The sequence below is a fragment of the Poecilia mexicana genome, unplaced genomic scaffold (assembly GCF_051168715.1).
Source record: "Poecilia mexicana isolate PSO_F unplaced genomic scaffold, ASM5116871v1 scaffold_10, whole genome shotgun sequence".
Lineage (NCBI taxonomy): Eukaryota > Metazoa > Chordata > Actinopteri > Cyprinodontiformes > Poeciliidae > Poecilia > Poecilia mexicana.
In genome coordinates, this window is record NW_028263379.1 from 13,853,226 (window position 1) to 13,875,246 (window position 22,021).

The 22,021-nt window shown below is 38.4% G+C and overlaps 1 protein-coding gene across 4 annotated transcripts in view; it reads right to left on the reverse strand.

Moving 5' to 3' along the window:
- Nucleotides 1–22,021, reverse strand: part of enox2 (ecto-NOX disulfide-thiol exchanger 2) — a 201,685-nt gene that overhangs the window by 61,810 nt on the left and 117,854 nt on the right. For all 4 annotated transcript variants that reach the window (XM_088009445.1, XM_088009441.1, XM_088009442.1 and 1 more), the window contains one exon: nucleotides 6,843–6,974. In XM_088009445.1, coding sequence (XP_087865571.1) covers nucleotides 6,843–6,960 — 118 coding nt within the window. In that variant the 5' untranslated portion in view covers nucleotides 6,961–6,974. The remainder of the gene's footprint in view (nucleotides 1–6,842; nucleotides 6,975–22,021) is intronic.

Genomic DNA, 22,021 nt, shown 5'->3' on the forward strand with positions numbered 1-22,021 from the left:
GAAAACCAAATATGCTATTCTATAGTCGCCACCGACTTAATGTCTAAAACATAACAGAACAAAAACCGTTCAGCAGCACAATTTAAAGATAAAAATCAATCATGTTAAAGGTTAAGAGGTGGAAAATTCCACTGCAGCTATAACCAGAGCTGAACACCAGATCAATTTTTTTTTTTTTTTTTTTGCCAGAGATACAATGAACCCCTCCTTCCCTGTCAGATATGGGTCAGATTTCTTACAGTAAACTGTCCTGAAGTCTGGCCTGTAGATCAATAATGTCCTGCGATGTTGGTTCCCAGCTGAGATGCAGTGTGTCCCTCTGTGTCATCTTCTCAGATGATTTGGGTCTCATTGCTTCCAGGAGCTTGGCCTTGTAAACACGTTACTGTGGCCGAAGGCTCTCCGTGCTCTCCATCCATTGTGGCTTGATAAATGGGAGGATTTTGGAATAGCTTGTTTTCCAGACACCAAAAATCCATTAACAAATTGCCAGAAAACAGCTAAATGATTTCTTTTAGTGCTTTGACTGTTTCTAGAACCAGTAGACCCAAATGATATTAAATTAGGCGTTATCAATAAGCAATTATTACAAATGGCACTCAACAAAGAAGCAACCACATCCTGCAGAAGAACTGGGGAAGCTAACTGGACTGAAGTCACAGGAAACTGATTCATTTTATTGTTTAAGGCTATCATGGAATATCTCCACTCATGAATAATTATTAAACATTCACAGTAAAAAAGACCCGTTAAATTCTAGCATTGCTATGACATTTTATCTCTGAATATTTCAGAATATTTTACACCTAGCTTTTTTATTTTTATCAAATCTGTTACACTAATCCTGTCTCAGTATATAGTTTGGATCTGGTATTGGGAAAAAAAAAAGTTAATTATGCTGCTTATCATGCAGATACAAAGTGTAGCTGCATAGCTGACAGCGTTTTTATGGTTCGGTCTTATTAACTTTCAAGACTAAAAGCAACAGGTAAAAGTAAATAGTTCCCGAAGCGGGAAAAAATGCTATTGGCAAATGTTTAAATTTATATATCAGAATAATAACCCAAAAACTTAGCGCATCGGTGCAACTTTACATTGAGGTACAACTCTAGGTACCATTATGACTGATGCTTGGATACGCTCCACAATAACCTCTAGTACAACAACATAAATCACACAGCGTGCACAATCTCTTCTCCTGCCTGTGGCCTGAAACGCATCTCTCACTAAAAACACAAACACTTCCCTAACACAAATATAAGAACACAACGACTTTCTAATACACAGCCGTGCTCTGCACATCTGCAGAAACAAAACTGTCATCATAGTTGATGTGTGCTGCGTTTTGTCAGGCTGCAGTGTTGACGTTTCTGCCAACAGCGGTCCGTTTATCTAGCTGTCTGTCTGGATAAATCCACCTGGCTGAAGGCAGGAAAAGACAGTGGGGGAAAAAAAAAAAGAAGTGAAATCTTGACTAACTGTGGATGAAACAGAAGCAAACTTGAATGTGGCATGAAAGCCATGAGACCCAATAGACTTTTACTGAAAGTGCCTAAAACTGACACAACCCTCCACCATAAAGCTGAAATCATTTTAATAAAACAAAAACATCAGAAGGTAAGGATAAAGGAAGTGACAGTGAATCCTTCCCTGTAGTTAAAAGGTGAAAGAAAAGGAAGAGATGATATACTGTCATGATAGAGAGTCAATAGCTAATCTACCTGGATTACTTCAAAGCTGAAGGTGCTTTGGGAAAATCTACGGCCTGACAGGCTAGAGTAAGACTTTGTGACATCGTTTTGAACATGCTGAAAGCTTTGAGTTCAAACTTTTCTTGAAAAAAAAAAGAAAGAGTTCATGATAAAACTTGGCTGGTTGTTTAAAGGCTTCTGGCCTATTTTATTACAAAACTTATTTTATAAAAGACAACCTGACAGTTGAGGTTTGGCTCTAGAAGCCAACTTTGAGGTACTTTGCCATTAAACGTTATCGTAAACTGTGAAAAGAGAAGAGCGAGAACGTTTTCACATTTCTCCTGCGGCTCAGTAGGAAAGCTTTTCTTGGCGTGGGCGATTTAGAAAAATGTGGGAACTACAGACATGATTGTGATGCACGGCAAAGAAGTACGTTTATGAAGTTTGTTTATCAAAATTATTTAGTTAAAGTTAGTTTGAGGAACAGAAACTTAATGAACGTGGAGCATTTAAAGTGCATGCTTGTCATTTTTCATAGTTGGTCATCTATATTGTGTAATAGATGGTCTGACTGAGCTCTGCAGTGAGAGGAGGATATACACAGCAGCTCTTCTATTGCAGTTCTGAGTTAATGTAAGTACAAAAGAAAGGGATTCTGGAATGAAATAGACAAGAACAGTTGTTATTTTTAACACCAATACTTCTCACTTCCTCTCCATCTACCTTGTAGCTGAACCTTTAGTGCCTAATGCGTCATACGTCCTCATTAACTTAAAGCTCTATCAACACCCAGAATCAACCTTTCTCACTGTTAAGGTAAGAAGTAATTACTCTTCTGCTAGTTGATTGTGTTTCTGGCCTGCACACTCCTTTTGCTCTATTTTCTAATCAAATAAAAGTAATCACATTTCCATTCTTTAGTTAACCAGAAAGGAGATGAATGATGGGCGTTGTGTTGAGGACACTGCAACAAGCAGTTTTCCACTTGTGAATAGCACTCATTTCGACATCCAAGTTGTGACGCCAACTGTGAGGCTCTGCTTTTTCCCGTTCACATCAGCGTAAACACATTTAGTGGCAAATTACAGACTAATGCTTCAATGCTTATCTTGGTTAGATAAGCACTGAGAATCCCCCCCCCCCAACACTCCTAAAAAGCAGGCAAGCCTCATCTGAGCTAAAGTTCTTCATTCATTGTAAATAAAGAATTGCACTAAATACTAATTATACATACTTTTGTAAAATTAAAGACCCATGCAACCCAAGCAGCAACAAAATTGCATTGCACTCTTGATTTTTATTTTTTTTACTATGAGTAAGTATTCTGCTTTTTGCAAATAAAAGATTTTAGTTTGTATTTTCCCCAAAGTGGATGTCTCTTACTTTGCCAAGGTCTCACTTTCTGTCTCACTCGTGACATTCTCGTCAAATTGCTGCTTAGTCTTGATCAAAAATTAATCCAGCTGTAGATGCAGTCGCAGCTGCAAAAAGTTTTACAAAAGAAGCCGCTTGCACTATGTTTGCCTTTGCTGTTTTCTTGTTGTGTTTATAGCTAACGCAGTGTGGTGGCTTTATGCGCATGTTCACTACTCCATATTTAGTGACACTTACAGGTCCGGGGGGGTAAAAGTAATGTTTTGGGCCGATCTCTGTTTCTCCATGTGGATGAAAACATTTCCGGAAACGATCAAATTTTGACAAACTTCAGCTAAAGCAAGCATAAACATGTTAAGATAAAAAGGAATTAGAGATTTCTTAACAAGGTATTGTGACCTAATTTTCTTTACCTTGTCTCCTGGTGGCTGCGAATGGGTCATTTGGATGTTTTTCTACTTTTATATCAGTTTTCAATTACTTACTACACATTGCTATCTTTTGCACATGTATAATAAAGTGGTTCATTCTGTGTTGGATTGATATAACTTTTATAAAGTCTGGTAAGGAAAACTACAGATGTTAGGCCACCACCCTATAAAACTGGTTCAAATAAGGACACAGTAGTGTAAACCCTGTGAATTTGAAATTGCAGAATAAAAATCTATTTCCAATAAACGGTACATGGTGTGACATAAAAAAAAAAGGTCTAAAGAGTGCAAACACCTGTGTGAGTGCAAAGCCTTTGAGCTCTCCTCTCCAAGATCCATTATTGAGCTTTTCTTTTCACATCACATACTGTAACAGAGACCAAAGCCAACTGGTTATTTCAGCTGGTTGTTTTAGAAAAACTGTCAGAGGACTTGACTAAGTGTAAGACCTGTTTCATTAACTTTCCTCGCAGTGGGTATTTGAACTTAAACACAGGTGCAGCTTTATAACGTCGCTAATTACGGCGTTTCATTTATGGTTGCAAGCTTCACGGTTCTGACATTGCATCACTGGCGTAGTCTCCATTAGTGATTTTAGTTACAGGAGCGCTTTTCCTGCTAGGGAGTTAAATGGCTGCTGTAAAAGGTCTCAAACCGCTGCAAATAAAGTTCAAAGCAAGGATGTCAGTGGGGGTTCATCAGCCTCGATCACAGACATTTCATCTGTAATGTCGACTCTAGGTAAGATGTGTTTATGTTCGCTGTCTAGGCTCCAGCTACATGATTTTCTCCTTTTAACAAATTTTTACGACCTGTGACGTTTAGTTTGGGTTGCTTCCTTGTTGGTTTGATTTGTTCTCCACAAATCTAAGAGCTAAAACCAAGGATTATATTTGCAACAGGAGATCAAAAATGCTACTTTTTAGATGCTAAACGTATTAGAGCCATCCCTGCAATAGCAAAGTTTATTGCTCTCCTGATAATAATCATCTCTTGTCATTTGTGAGCATTTCTTCCAGGGGTTTACTTTCACCGCTGACACGCGAGTCTAAAGCAAACATTTCATGCAGTGTGGCGTTTAGGTTGACTGTGCGAAAAAGAAAATGAGCCGGAAAAATAAACTGTCTTGTTCAGATATTTAATGGCTCAGATAAGCCTGAAAACCCACTTACATTATAAAAAATTTTTTGTCGCTTTCCGCTTTTATGAAACACTGCTCCTTCTTTGGTTGAAAGGCTTTTATTTACCACGTTTCAAATATATCATGCTTACGTTTATGTGTGTGAGAGCATGAAAGTATGTTACCCTTACTCTTTATTGAGGCGTGCGTTTGGAAGGCCGTTCATCTGCGCGTGCTCTCAGACACACACATGAATCTGCACACAGAGACACACAAGGCTGGCGCGTTTCAAATATGAAAGTGCATTTCAGCTAAGAAGTGGGAAGTGATTTATAAAAAGCTTTAGGGAAAGGCTTCTACCGAGGAGAGAGAAAAGATGCAGCAGAATGCCTCTTCAGAAGGGGAGAGTGGGAGGGAGAAGCTGAACCTAATGTTATAGATAGCATTGCAATCGGTTGGACTGCATATTGTGCGGGATAGATAAGAATACGGAGGCTCACACCCTCTGAGAGGAAGATATATTGACAAACATGAGAATTATTTTAACCGCTGCATCCGAGTGACTTCAGACTTTGGGTTAAAACAACAACATGCTTATGATAGGATGATATGCTCAGGAATTAGAATTAAAACTAGCCAATTATGTACTTTTAGTCAATTTATATCCTTCATCCACCAATCACAGTCGTCATCTGCAGGATCATTTTCCATAATAGTCTTTTTTTGGATGAAAGAAATAGGGGAAAAAAACACTGCAGGCTACAGTGTGCGGAGGACCAAAGGGGACAAAATTAAATCAATAAATACATAATTCAATCACTGATTAAAAGTAACCATGAGATAAAAAAAAATGTTTAACTAAATGAGTAATTTAGGCAGAAGACACATGAATAAATGTCATCAAGCCACCTACGGGCGGGGCTAACACTGATCTATTGAACTTCATTATCTTAGCTTGATTCTTTGAAAATATTCAATCCTCTGGAAAGTTCTGGAAAATTTCTGTGAGTTCGTTGGTGGGATTTTACAATAAGCCAACGTGAAAGCAGGAGAGTCATCCAGACTATACAGCGAATAAAGTTGAAGAATTGATTGAACGCCACACAGAGGAAGTTGGCTTCTGATTGCATCTTCCAATTCGGGAATTGGCTAAAGGGCAATTCCACCTTATTTTTCACTACCCGTATCATCTTTAATCAGTTCTAGTTTAAGAACTATAAATCTCAGGCACTTCATACCTGGATTAAATTATTCAATAATATTTGCAGGATATTTAGAATCCTGTTTGTGATTTGTGAAACCTTTATTTGATATCTGAAGATTCAATACAGAGCGAGTTTAGTGTTTTTCATGCATCTGGACCACATTAGGACAGCTCCAGCTCAGAAACACCTATATTTATACACTTCGAACATGAACTAAATTATTTTGCACCAACATTTGTCAAAAAGCAAACTGTTTCATAGACAAATAATTAAGTGGAAAATCCTTATCAGAAATAAAGGCTTTCAAACATCCGTCTGTGTGTTAGTTTATAAAGGACTCTATGTGGTAATACTTGTAAAGAGCAAAGTCCTGCTTCTTTTTTCTGATCCGGCATCGATTGGGTCACATCAGCCTCCGTCGGTCAGAGCTTGCCTGCATGTGCCAGCATAACTGATTACCAGCTTGCAATTCCACGTTGATGACTCAGCTCATCCTGCTTATTCCAGCATATTTATTTCATACGAGCAGCACAGACAGAGGAGAGAGCGCGCTTCCCCCACCTTCTAATGCAGGAGACGTCAGTGAACAAAGCAAAGACAGTGGTGCATACTGAGAAACCCCGGCTTCAGCTTGTATGAAAGCCCAATATTTCCATTAGATGAACCAAATGAGATTAAAAATAAGTAACCATTGCACATTTTCAATTGTTTCGTTTTTTTTTGTGTGTGTAAATTAAGGAATGTTTTTAGATGGAAATTAAGAAAGAAAACACTGGGGCTTTTATTTAGAAAATTATTCCATTTAACACAAGATCACTTAAAAAAAAAAAAACAGCAGCTGAAGCTACGTCAACACAATTGCACTGTTCCATTATTACTCCACTTCTTGAACTGGTTACTAATCAGATTATTAATTCAGAAATTTGGATACTTAATAAAAATCTATAGTCTGAAAATATCCAAATGAAGTCCACATTTGAATTGTGGACATTTAGTATGGGAATAAAATGAGTTGTACCTGGTAGAAGTGGCTGTCCTGTCATTCCTATAGGAGGCATCCCCATGTTATTCATAGCAGCTGCCCAGGGGTTGGGGTCAGACATGGGCATCGTCATCGAGTTGGAGTCCATTGTCATGTTACAGATCCCTTCTGCAGAGAAAAACAAACAAAAAATATTTGTCAAACCAGCAAACCACCAGAATTCCTGCTTACATTGGTGACCAATTACTGTACTACTTCAATCGGAGAGTATTCACCTCATTTTAAATCAATATGCAAAGCCTTTAAACCTTAAATAATGTCCATCATTTCATCACACCAACAAAACCTGATGCTAAATAGACAAAATATGACAAAAACGCTCATTAAGTTAATTGGAGTAAGGTATGGCCCCATTACTGGTGTCAAGGTATACTCATGTTTAACATCTTACGGCTCAAAAACCACTAAAACCCCTCAGGCATGCAGCTCTTAAGGTTTAAAGTTGGTTTAGTAAAATGGTATGGAACAACATTTTCTCTTCTGGAGCATAGAGAAATGAGATGCTGCACAACCCCAGTGTGTTGCTGCACAACAATGGTCAAGTGGCTGAGAAAAAGCTACATTCAATTGCTTTCAAGAAAAACATAATTTTTCCATTTTTAAATATTTCTGGTTGTGTAAAACAGCATGAGATTTTTTTTTACATGAGCAGATAACCTGACTAATTAATCAGCTAATACCAGCTTGTATGGTATTAAATGGGTGATTTTGGTAAATATCACCGTTGATGATATTTACCAACAAGGCAGAGGAAATTATTGCTTCCCCGTTTCCAAAAATGCAATCAGATCAGATTTTCTGCAAATACCAAAAATGTAAAAAAAGTAGTTTTACTAAAGTTGAACATAAAGTGAAAATCTATTATCAAGATTAACTGAGAGAGTTATTGGGATGAACAGTTAATAATCTAGCAATCAGCTACCAAATAAAGTATTAATACCCTCCTTATAAAAAAATAAATAAATGTCCACATTTTTAAGAAAGACCTGAGAAGTCTAAAGCAAACAGAGTGAAAACGACTTTTCACCATTTATATATTAGTGTAAAGCTGAAGGAACAGTATTCAGCTTCCAGCTAACAATTGTTGGTTTGTTTGTTCTCTGAGGGGAGAGGAGGCCACCGCTAGTCTGCAGTCAGTCTCTGAACACTGATTTCAACAGTACTGTCACGGAGAATCTATTTATCTTAGTGCTGCTGTTTGTTTGGTAGCTTCAGCTGGCTGGCCTTCTGACACTTCCTGTCTCAGTGACCAGCACTGAGAGCCCACTGGAAATGATACTGTATCACAGAGGAAAAGCTTCAACTCGATTTCAAAACGGTTGACAAATGGAATTAGATTAGTAATAACATAGAAATGAACAGCAGTGCATCCCCTGCTCTGCTTTTCTTTGCAAGCCACAGAAAAATAATGTCTAAAACTAGATTATTATGGTGCTAAGCATAAATCCTGATGCCATCAGGCACTCCTCAGACAGTCTGTAACTAAAATGTGGATAAATCTTCTATTTAGCCTAACGTTATGCACACATCTTGCCAAACCAACAGCCACCGGAGTTTGTGTATTCGAGTGCTGCATAATAAAGCAAATGCATTCAGGACTGCACAATAAAAACCCTGCAAGAAGGTCAACATGTACACATCATATGTCAACTGGCAGCTCGATCTTCCCGTCTGCAGTCTATTTCACAGCTCTAAATGCTCTTTAATTCTCTCCTCTGGTTGACCTCTTTCTCTCTGACAGACCTGTAAATTGCTGTGACTGCTGGCCAAGGCAGACCGCCCTCTTCTACAATGCCAAAGCAAGCACAACTGTTAATAATGAGAAGAGCTGCACTCGGCACACACTTTACACTACAGAAGGTCTCAGGCAGAGCACACTTTAGAGCCAACAGGTATGAATGTATGTGCTTCTGTCTGAACACAAGCCAATATATTGGTATTCTCGGTGTTGAGACACAGCTGGCAATGTGTAATAATGCTGTGTGCCTCTTTGCCTTCCTCTCTGAGTCACTAATTGCAGAGCTGTCTGCTGTCGCTGCCACAGAGAGGCCTGATAAAACCAAGCGTGCCTGTGTGTTGCTGTGATAATGCTGCTGACGAGGACTTCACAGGCTTGTTAACAAACACAGCCCTATTAACTGGGGGACACTTTTCCAGGAGTTAAAATGAAGGAGGAGAGGATCAGCGAGGAGCTACTTTATAGCAGTTTTATTACAGTTTTACAGTACATTAACCAGACTCTCCAGAGAGCCGATGAGTACACTCACTCCCGGCTGGACAGGTGATGTCTGCTGGTTAGAGAGGTCCTTTAGTTCCCCTAAAAACAAAATTACAATAAATTGTGTCCATAATATGACTGTTTATCCTATTTACAGACTGATGATGGATGAAAGGATGAGGAAGAGAAAGATGGATGATGGAGAGATGATTGACAAATTAATGGATGATGATTGACAGATGAATGGATGATGAATTATCGCTGATGGGTAGATGGATGGATGATGAATTATAGATGATGGACGGATATGTGGATGAAGAATAAGTGGATGGATGATGGCTGGATGATCAATGAGTTGATAGTTGATAATGGATGGATGATAGACAACTGATAGTAGATGGATAACAAATTGATCGATGAAGATGGACGAATAAACAAATGGATGGATGACAAAAATTGATGGATGATGATGGACGGATGAATGGATTATGAATTATAGATGATGGATGGATGTGTATGGATGATAGATGAATGGATGGATGATAGATAAATTGATGGATGATGAGTGGGTGGATGATGAACAGCTGGATGATAAATGAATGGATAGGCAGATGAAACCCTGCATTTTAGGGTTTTTTAAAATGTTTTTTTCTTTTTCCATAAAGAAACATTTGTTACATTTAAAGTGAAAATAAATCCAAATATGTTGCATATTTTATAAAAACAAGTCATTATGTGTGACTTCTGGACCAGCTTGGAATGAACAAACAAGCAGCTCGGCACAAATAATCATTTTCAATACAGCTTGAATTTTTCAAACCATTTGTCTAAAAGCCAGTGAGACACTAAACACCAATAATTGCAGCAAAACATTCTGCTCATCTGTTCTCAAAATGCAAGCTAAAAAAATGATAAAGCTCATTTATTATTTTATCTAATAGGTTGCTAGATAAAAACAGAAGCAGAATCCATTTTAGTTCCTCACCAGACGGGGCATATATTGATTGCGCAGCTCAAATTAAAGTCCCACGCACTTAATCGATTCAGTCAGAAATGTTCAAGTGTGCTTGGAGTGGAGGTCAAGTTATCTCCACTGTGCTAGCCTCTTGACCCTGCGGACAAAAAGTCTCCATTGGAGTCTTTCGTCCCACAACTCATGTGTCTACTGCAGTACACATTCATTTAGTTCTCTCTCATTTTCCACACCAATTTGTTTTCACCACACATCAGTGGTCAATCCACTCTCCCATTTCCACAATGTACTCGTTTATTTGAACATATTGTATTCTTGGAGGTGAACCTGTGCATGTCCATCCCTCAGTACTTTTGATATGACAACATACCCTTGAGGGCAACAGTTTGGCCCCCTGAACGTGCCATGTGACACTCATGGATTGATATGTGGAGTCCAGTAAGGAATAGCAAACAGCTGCAGACACACAGGGGCTGCAAATGCATGAAAACACAGATAGACGCACACAGGTTCACCTTGGCGGAAAGGAGAACCAGCAGCAAACGCTGTCAATACGGAAATCAATGTCAGTAAATATCCAACAATGAAACATGAAGATGAGGTCTTAGCGAAGCCATTAACATGCACATCCAGCTGAAGAGCTCACAGCAAGGGTAAATGAAAGATAGAAAAAGAATCAATAGAAATAATAATAACAATAAAAAAAAGCTTTTCGGCTGTTAGCTGAAATGACTGTTTCATGCAAATGCCAAATCTAATTACACAATTTGAACAATCTTAGCATGTGTAGCCCAAGACCTCCTGACACCGAGATCCAAATGTGGAGCTCTGAAGACTGGAACTTAATAAGTCAATCTGGTCAAGCTTGGCTGCATTTAAATAGAGGTGCAGAGGTCATATTTTTCCCTCTTTTCATGGGATGGCCTGACAGTGTTTCAAAATGCAACGCTTCGAAATACAGTAAAATGAACAGGATAATAATATGTGCCTTGCTTTTATTAGGCTGCATATTTTAGCATATTAAAAAGTGACCTGGATAAACCCTTTTGAGATTTTAAAAACCGAATGCTGGATAAATTTGTTTTAGTAATTCAATTAAAAAGTGAAATGCACAGATTTATTAAACACAAAGTGATGTATAAGCATTTATTTTGGTTAATATTGACTCAATATTTTTAGAGTCAAAAAGAGAAAAGTTACAGCTAAAGAAGCTGGCTAATTTCATATTGCTGGATGCAAACATATTAAGGGAAAGTTGAGTGGAAGGAAAAACAGAGGTGGAAAAAGGTGCAACAGGGTGGGGGGATTGTAAATTTAACAGCCACCTCCCACAGACACATTTAGGTTACACTGCTGCAATTGAACCAAGGAGATGTTGGAATTATCATCAATGTGAAAAAGAGGTCCAAAATCCAGTTTTCAAGTTAAGGTAAATGCTGCATTTGATTAGGAAACCATGATCTCATACTCTGGAGAAAGATTGGGAAGGCACCAAATTAAACTTTCTGATGAAGTGACTGCAGTCAGTGATGATTTGGGTCGGCTGACAGTGCTGGTCCGCTGGGTTTTCACCAGCGCTTCCTCTGCTGACAAGATTTACAGAGATGCCGCTTTAATTTTCCACCAGGACATGCCGACTGCCTACAGCCAGCAGATCCAATACCTAGTTTAATTAGAACCAGCAAACCAGCTCAATCTAAACCTTATTGATAATTTATGGAGTCAAGAGGCAGGAAAGAGTCCAGATCCAATAAAGCAACTGGACTTTAGTTTCTCTTTTTGAACTAAATTCACGTTCCAATAGTTTTCAAATTTACTGAGATTCAAATGTTTATATAAAGAGCTTTTATAAATCAAAGTATGTTCAGAGAATAATACAGGCCACCCTGTATGAAAGCAGCCTTTACCACCAGAGTATATTGTTTGCATTCAGGATATTGCCCATGGGAATTAAAGCAGTAGTGATTTCCATTCAGCTCGGGTCCATCCAGCCCAAAGCTTCCCTGATACTCATTCTCTGCAGGCTGTGACCAGCTTTTAGCTTCCCTAAAATTCCCCCAGGAGGTAGATAGGAAATTAAGTCATTTAAAGGCCCATTGGCCGTAAGCCCCAACAGCAGGCAGAGAGAGGAAGACGCTGGGGGCCATTTAGTCTAAAGTGTGCATGGTTTTAACAGCTAACCAGAGATTTATGATGGCCCCTAGAGAGTAAATTCAAGGGGGAGCTAAAGAGATGAGGGATGGAGATAAAATGAGAAAGAAAAGGTTTCCTTTAATGGGGGGTTTGTGATGCTGATGTAAGAGAATGACAAAAGAAGCGGGTGAAATGGGGGAAGCATTACGAGCTCGCATTCAGACACAGCAAAAGCTGATGAAATGCAGAAGACTGGCCTTAATAACAGCGACTATTTTATTCAGTCAGTGTTTAAGTGTTAAAAAAGCAAACAGAAGAAGAGCATCGACGTGTTTCTGCTTTTCTAAAACTGGAAAATGAACACGGTCAGCTGAATACGTCAGCATTTTAACACAGACAGACACACCACTAGTGGAAAAAAAAAAGAAAAAAACATCAGCCCAGATTCTTGTCTAAACATTTCATCAAACATTTATTCAGAGGAACAAAAGGCAGAGACAACATGTCTAAATTCATGGAGCTTGAAATGAGTGACTGTTACTTCTGCCTGCTCATTAATAGAGGCCAGTGCTCATGTATCCTGTCCTCTCTCTACACAGACATGTCTGTCGTTACTCCTCACCACTCAGAAACACAAAACTTTCAAACTTTCTAGATGAAAACTCCTTAAAGATGACCTACAAGTCTTTGGGCTATACAAAACATATTCTTTACAGTTTTTTGCACAAAATTATTCTTATTTTGGTTTGGTCAGTTCTGTTTTGAGCTCATTTCAGAACAAACTGTTTTAGGGCCTCTTGTCGCTTTAAATCCAAATAAGCTGCTGCTGGCCACACCCCCCAACTCAACTTTTACACTCACATGTGAAAACGGCTGCAAAAAGATGTGCCATTATACAGCCTTACATCTTTGAAAAGTAGAAGTAGAGCCTCCTGCACAACCAACCAGAATCCACCAAATGGTTTCTGAATGGTAAGTCAACAACAAAACATTTGTCTTTTCCAGCAGTCATTGTACAGTGCATACAGAAGCAAAACCAGCGGACTCATTACAGACCGTTGTGTTGAACCAGAGAAGGGGTGAGTGCCCTCTCTGGGTCAGAGACGGGGTCCTGCCCCAAGTGAAGAAGTTTTTGTCTATCAGAGTCTTTTTCATGAATGAGGGAGTTAGAGGTGGATTGATGCAACGTCTGCACTGTTCGGTGAAGAGAAAGCAGAGCTGCAAGATGAATTTACTGGTCAAACTACGTTCCCTCCCTCATCTTTGGTCTCGAGCTCTGAGATGTGACCAAAAGAACAAGATGGTGGATTCAAGCAGAATAAAAGAGTTTCCTCCACATCCTCCACATTCCTCCCTTAGTGAATCCTCCGCATCGAGAGGAGCCAGTTGAGGAGGACCGGGCGTCTGGTTAGGACGCCTCTTTGGTGAGGTGTTCCAGTAACAATCCACTGGGAGGAAACCCGGAGGAAGAAGCGGGACCATGTTTCTCTGCTGATCTGGGGACGCCTTGGCATTCCCTAGAGGAATTGGGCCAAATGGTAGGGAAGAGGGAAGTCTGGGTCTCCTTGCTTAGGCTGTTGCCCTCGTAACCAAACCCTGAATTAATAGGAAGACAATAGATGAATTGAAATATACATCAGAGATTGCTTTTGTATTCCTTTTGTTTTGTGGCTAACAATGTGGTGGCTGGCTGGGCATGGCTGTGGGACAAATGTGTGTTTTCCAAGTAAACAACATAATCAGGAACCCATGCCAACACCTAATTTAGACATTAATGACCAGGATGGCAAAGCTCCAGACGATGGAGGTAATTGTAAGGATGGAAAAGAAAAAAGAAAAAATGTTATTGTTGTTATAATATTTAACAATCATTCCTTGTTTTTCAAAACACCTTCCAGCCAGTTTAAAATCAATGTTACTGCCAATCAGTGAGCCATTTCAGGACCTAATATTAATCATAGCAATAGAATACTCAATTAAATGTGTTTTATTGATATGATTTTAGCTTCATTTCTCGATTTAAAAATAAAGAGTTAACCACCCCAAAATATACTGATGATCTGATATTGACATTTCAGGCTGAAGCACATGTAAAAAAGTGGAAACATTATTAAAATACATTTCTGAGCGGTGAAATATACAGGACTTGTTTAGGATTAACTACTCATCATTAGGTTGTCAAGCTCCTAATGACAGCAGACACTAAATAGAACAAGCATAATTATAGCAACCATTAAATTTAACTGGTGATTGTTCAATATTTTACAACATATTTCACCACATTTAACTGAGTTCCTCCATTGGTTCTCTATTTGAGTCTACAACGATCCGTCTCATGAGTCTTATTAATATAATTAAGGTTATTATAGCTGTATTCAAACATTTTTGTCTTAATGCTGATTATTTGTTAATTTTGTGGGTTTCTCCTGTATTTTTTGTTTGTTTTCTTTGCATCGAAAGCATTATTAGATCTTGTGCTGTGAAATGATCAAAATTCAATGTTGAGAAAACAGATGAACTTTATTAAATTTCCCTACCTGCCCCTGAACCAAAGAACAATAAATAAATCTCTGAATATTTGCCGTTGACTCCTGAGCCTTCCGCATAGTATTAAAGATGAAGTCTGGCATTTTCCATTTGAAAGACTGTGTGAAGTCTGCATACTTATGCACGCAAACAGAAAGCCTCGCTAACCTTTTTTGACCTTAATCTTCTCCTGAATGCAAGTCTGCGTGTTTGTGTTTCTGAGTATCAGAGGTGGCGAGAAAGAGAAGAAAGAAAACCTCCATGCATTTTCATAGTAATCTCTGATTATTTATGGAAACTCTTTCAAAGTAGATCAGTTTTTTTTTTTTTTATTAACGTACACATTTTCAGTGTCTGTTTAATAATGTATGACTGCCCTTTTCTCCAGTTCTTTGATCTGTTAATTATGATGAAGCTGCTAGGGGTCTGATGATTAGTGGTAGCACAGTGAGGAGCCCCCTGAATGTTATAATACACCGGTGACAACAAAGTGAGGATGTAAGGAGGACAGAAGAAGCCAGGAGACAATCTGACCTCAAGGAGCGAATAAACTTGGAGAGGATCTCCCTTTGCTGTTATTTTCTTAATTGCCTCAACTCATTACAGCGACTAGAAACTGGAAAAAATTGTCCAAAATGGAGAAGAACATAATGCAGATTTTAGAGTTTGATGCATACTTTTCTGTTTCACTTTTTTTTACAATAAAATGTTCTCCTATAAATAGAAAAAACAATGTTGACAAGTCAACTAGAGCCAGACTGGATCTAACAATCTGAATTGATGAGATTCAGGTACGTAAGAAAATCAGTAATATCTAATCATCTCTTTGTCTTTAATCGTTGCATGTTTGTTTCAGCGGAAATTGTTGTTTGAAACGTTCCTGTTGCCTCAATCCAAAAACCAAAAGCCAGATAGTTACAGACCAAATAAATGAAATCCTGTATGAGTTTCCTGCAGTTTTTAAAGTGAGTTTAAGGGAAATTTGCAACAAATAAACTTTTAAGAAAGCAAATCATATTCAGCGTTTCACAATTTGATTGCTGCAGACACCACTCCCAGCTGATGGTTCCAAAAGTCAAATTGCAGGCTACAAAGTTAGGACTGCAAAAGATAACATGAACCCAATCCTCAGCAAAGGTGAACTGCCAATTCCTTAGTCAAGGACTGATGCATATTTAATGCTATTCAACTGACTGCAACAGTCAATCAGAGTCCAAGGGCATCAAAACAAACCTTTCCTGGAGAAGTGAAATAATTCACAATTTCACACCCATGACCCACAGAGACCTTCATCAGAATGCGATCCGTTTCTGTACATCACAAAAGTAGTTTAAAACATTTATTAGGAAGTTTATGAGCCTATGCACCAAATCAGAGCGGCTGAGAGTCTGATAGGAAGCCAAACAGTCCAGAAGAACCTACATCAATCACTTAGAAAATTAAGAATAATTTTTTTAGAACATGAAATTGTCAAAAAAATACCAAATGGAAAGAGATTGCATGAATGGATTCGAGTCAGTTACATTAAATTTATTCATATAACAACAATTCACAACAAATATCTTTGACCAGCCAAATGTTTTATTCCAGTTATACAGAAATATATTTATATCTCATAAATTAGTTTTTCATTTGCTGAAAATGGCGCATAAACAATGTTTACCATTTAAAAATGTTCAGGATTTTCCTTACTGATAGAAATAAATAGGAACTTATTTATTCTTCTCAGTTAAGGTGGTTCTGCATCCAAATATCTTTGGCTTCAAACCGAGCTGTGAGAGCACCATACAACAACAGCCTTCAGTCAGAGGCATCTTTAGATACGTTGCCAGACTGACAGCATCACCATCCACAATGATTCTCTCAAGACACTTTGACGCACAAAGTATCTTGAGATACAGCAATATTTAATCTCCATTTGGGAAGGATAAATTATATTCGACTTGAATTAGATTTGGGTTCAACAAAAGCTTGCCACATTTGTCACAATAAAATGATAAAATCATCTTTTTTTTATCTAAGAATGTGTACGAGGCCTGTGCCTACATCCGATGCTGAGCAGCTGTTTATATCTGAAATGACAACCAGCCAAAGAGAAAGTCCTACTGACATTCAACATTTACATGAATCTCACGGAGGAGGAGTCTAGCAGACTACAAACCCTCCATAATAGGCAGATTACTTGTAGTAAACAACCTCAATTTCAGCTGCCTTATCGCGAGGCATTTTATACAAACAGAGCAAAGGCCCTTGTGTTTGTGTCAATGCTGTCAAGGAGGAACATCTGCTCCTGAACAGGCGAAAGCTCTTCCGCGCCTTATCGGACCGAGAGAAGAGACGGACATGAACAGATTACTCAGATATCTCGGGATGAGAAAAGGAGTGAGAGATAAAACCACCCGAAAGAGAGAAAAAGATTACAAACAGGGCCGTAAAGTCCCCACAACAAGGCTATCAAAGCTATCTGAATAATGTGTTGTGATAATGATGTGAGGTTCTGAATAGAAGCAAAGTAATACAAGATTCTGTATCGCTCCATGTGTGGGGAAAAAAGACAGTTTTCACAGAAAGAAGAAAAAAAAAACCTAGCCAGTTCTGAAAAGGTGATGTTTGCATCATGCAGATAGTGGCTGAACTGAGGTCCGAACATCAGCAGGAGTCTGTCTTTGACTAAACCCAGAAAACTCAGGCTCAAGACGGAGCATAAAACCCATTTTAGTCATTAAACTCCTATAAATTTCAATCTGCATAAGATCCTAATTGTTTTAATTGTTCTGAATAGTAACCAGCTGCTCAGACACTCACAGATTACTTATTCTAGTGTAAATATTAACACCAGATTGCAAATAGGCTGTAAAACTCTATTCTGTTCATCTCCAGTCAGAACAAATAAAGCGATATGTTAAATAATTTAAAAACAAATTCAAAATTTTAAACCACCTTGGAAACTCAATTTAAAATTTCTATTTCTCAATTTTTTTTCTAGGATGTTACAGCTACAGAAGCCAGTGTCCAAAGAAAAGCTCTAAAAGACATTCAGGATGCTGAGGAAATATTGATCAAGACAACTTTAAAGCATACATCAAAGTCTTGCTGCTTTGAAGCGAAGTCAAAAGAAATGAGGGGAGACTCTGGGTGTTTGCACAGGACTTAAAGGGATGCAGCTTCTTCCATCTGTGCAGACGGGTGTTTAACTTCTCTGGTTCTGCTTGAGCTGCTCCACCACCAAGTTCTCTGTATGCAAATGGTTTGAAACTCAAATTTTGTGGAATCCAAATAAATGCGACACCAGTCATTGTTTTAACACTTCAGAAACAAGTTTATTTCTGGCAAAAAAAAAAACACACACAAAAAAACAAAAAAAAAAAACATTTTGAGCACTATAATTCTGCACAAAATGTTAAAAAGAAAAAACAAAGAAAAGAAAAAAAGATGTGAACAATTTTACCACTGGAAGTGGCACTAATGAAGGCACCAGCAGTCTGACAGGATGTAGGAGCCTGCTGATTGACCATATCCTGTCACAAAACATCTGCTGCTGATCTGTAGGAATGATGAGCTCTGAGACGAACATGTTCGCGGATGCGGCTGACATCCTTCTGTCTTCACTGACAGCAATGAAGATTTAGCCAATCACCAAGAGACTGATTATTGTTCTGCGTTTTTTGCGACATCTGAGAGAAAAGTACGACACAGCGGGGACATCTGGAGAACATACATTGGAGTAGATGTGTCTCTTTATCAGCTGCTAACTTATCAGTCAAACCCCTAACCCCATGACATGAAACTGCTGTCTTATTAATTTAATATGCACATAATGAACCAGAGCAGGTTTATCAGGCTTGATGAAGCAAATTATGCTGCACATTGTCGATGCACATTTAATTCAAAATACCCGGCTCACACTGACACCAAAGGGGTTAAAGACACAAAGACCTGGAGATCTCATTACGGAGCAGAAGGAAAATTGTCTCATTTTAATTTGCAAAGGATGTAAAGCACCTATTTGACTGTTCTGTTGGAGAGAAGATGAGAAGCAGGGAGACAGATTCTGACATATTTCTTAAAAGTAGTCAAGATGTCACATCATTAAATACTGATTTGTGAGAAGTCAATTTGATGGTACAGATGTAGAGAGGTAGACCATTAGTAGCGCATCAATCTAAAAAAGGGACAGACGCAATAGGCTATTTGATTATTTCAAGCTGTGCAGAAGGAGAAGATAAAACCCGCCATGAGTCCTGAGGGACCTGAGCCAACAATTTATGCAATAGTTAAGAGCTTAAAAACAAACCTGATGAAGTACATACAATTCTGCATGCATTAAAGCACATATAACAAGGCTTCAATAAAGGATGCTCTCCGTTTTATTAGACAGCTTGCAGAGACCAATCTGAAATTGGCCGCAGCATCTCATCAGCATTTATATTGACGAAACTACAGCACAGATACATGAAATAGTGTAGCAATGCAAACAAGGTGCAATGCTGCACTATCAGTGTTTAATCATAAGTGTGGTAAACGTATGGCAGGAATATAGAGCAGAATTCATTTACGGTTATGTTTTTGATTTATCTTTCAGGGTTTCAGTTTAGAAATGGGCAAGAAAGGGGAAAAGCACAAAATGATAGAACAACAATCTGTGGTCCTTCCTAACATTAGTTTATGTAGTAATAAACTTTATTTGAAAACTAAAATGAAAGATGGAGTTCAAACAGACACCTAGTTTCTAGCGAGCTTTGTGATGTTTAAAATCGTTTAGTCAAGTTGAGAGAATCTGAACTAAACTGATATCTAAATTAACTTATTCAGTGACTGTGGACACAAATAAAAAGTTATGCATCACAAGCAAACATAATGCATATGCTAAAATATGTTATAGCACTCCATAACATATAGAGTGAACCCTCGGTATTCAACAACCCTTGTCAGTGACTAAGTTAAACCAATAATTAACCATTGTGATCAATAGTTATTATTTTTAGTGTATTTGCTGCACCATGATCCCTCTCCGATTATAACAAGTCTTAAAGATTGATACGATCAAGCAACTGGAAGTGTGTGGAAACATATGGCATATCGTGGGAAAAGCTAGAATAAATAATTATTTAGCTGAATGGCAGCAACCTGCAAAAACTGACAGGGTCCTGAACTTTTCTGACTAATCTACTGAGATTCATAATGACAGGAAAACCGAGGCTGTAAGTTCATACAAGCACTGATATTGTTAAAACTTTACATCTGATTTTCTGTACTCAGCACTGTATATTCCAGTCATGAGTAGACATGTTTCAGCAGATTCATTAAAATAATGTTTAAGACCTTATTATGATAAATATAACAAAATAGTATAGATTGCATTTTTCCTCTAGTGTAAAGCAATGTAGAGCATGTTTGTGTTTTCTACTACATTTGCCCTGATCTTGAGACAACAATCCATTCTTCCAAATGAAAGCTAATCACTTGCTGGAGATTTTCCCATCTCCCACATTTCCAGTGACCATCTGTCTGAACTGCAATCCAAAGAGCTTTTGAGGCATGAAAGCCACTCTGCAGAGAGTCGGTGCAAATGTTGGTGTCAATACAAATAGGTGCCATTGTACCTTTGATTTTTCTCATATTTCTAAACTTTATAATGCCTCCAAAATGCCTCCAAATAGCCATAAGTGCAAGACTACTTTCAGTCCTGAACTATGACACAAACAAACAACAAGTGCTGTTTGCGCTTTCTGAGTTGGCACAGCCTTCAACAATATATCTGAGGGGGGACTGGGAGGGGGAAAGCCTCCAATACAGAAACTCAAAGCGAAGAAAAAAGATCAATAAAATGAGTCAAGCTTTGCCGGTGAAAATAAATAAAAAAATTCCAAGTGTTTTAGGTGAAAAACAGTGCATGAGGTATAAACCAAAATACGGTTTGCACTTCAGAGATTGCTAAACCTAATGGGGAATCTAACAGCTGTGCAGTTTAATTGATCCCACATGTAATGTAACTCAAAGACAAAAAAAAAAGTCTTTTTTGAGCAAAGTTTCTGTAAGTGCTTAGTACTCTTCAGAACAGCAGGGCCAGGAGAGATTAGCCTTCTTGGATTTAACGTTTAGCCCACTGATGTGTTGTTTGATACTTTTGTCTCTGTGCGGAGATTAAGGATCGGGATCTCCTACAGCTTGCTAGTGCAGCTTTCATCTGTTTTTAACCTTCATTAACTTCAGCAGACGCAGTAAAGTATAAAAGCACAACTTAAAATTCCTCTGAAATAAAACTCAGGTGTGAAAAAACGGTGCCGCTCATTGTGACTTAATATTCTTGTATACCAGAGATTAAGGTCTGCTAACCCTTCCAATCTGAGTCTAGATTCTTCTCCTTTTTCTCATATGGTCTAGATAATCCCATAGTACATAACATAAACATGCTCAATGTTTGTTTGCTATACACTTTCTGCTTTGTTTACCCGCTCCAACCCTAATTTGCCTCCAGTTTTAGCATCATTATTGAGACAGGAGCTTGAAGGCAAATCCCCAGCTTTTGAGATTAATTATTCTACGAGTGGCGGCAAAGCAGTAAAATAAACAGAGCGCTGGAGAAATTAACCATCTTACGGTTTACGGGCAGCGATCTCCTGAGTGACCAAGAGTTAAATTTGGCAAGAGCCGATTAATTTTTCTCCTCGGTGGTGTCAGTACTGTATCAGGAGAACATAAAAGAACAGCAAAAATATAATAAAAATGTTAAATAAGAGGAAATTAAAGAAAATAGCAGAAAGAAAACCTAAATCTCTGGTGTTTAGGCTGAAGGTCACATGGGTGGTTTACATTTTAATATTTTAACCCGGATCTCTATGCATCGCTCGACTGCAGAAAGTGTGAGTTTCTCAAAGGAGCCTGCATCTGCTTGCTAGCCTTGAAGGAGTTTGGTGTTTAACAGGCAGTCAGTACAAAGGCAAATCGCTGCTCAGTACAAGAGACATAAATTGAACGTGTTTATTGACGCCTGAAGGACAGTTTGACAACCTAAGAGGGAAAAAAAAAAAACAAGCTGGAACATTTCTTTAGGTCTGTTTTCTGTCTGCTTTGAAGTTTGAACTGTCAGGAGTGGAGACTATATGTCCCCAAAGAGGGAAAAAAAAAAGTTGTGGGACTGTCAGTGTTCATGCTAGTCAAAGCATTCGGAGGACTGTTAGCTTGTAGCCTTATAGTGCTGTTGGGTTGGTGGGGATGGATTGCTTTAGAGAGGTGTGGGAAATATGGGGCAGTCTTTGGTGGTCATGGTTAATGAACGGCTGAAAACGGCCCAAAGCAAACTGT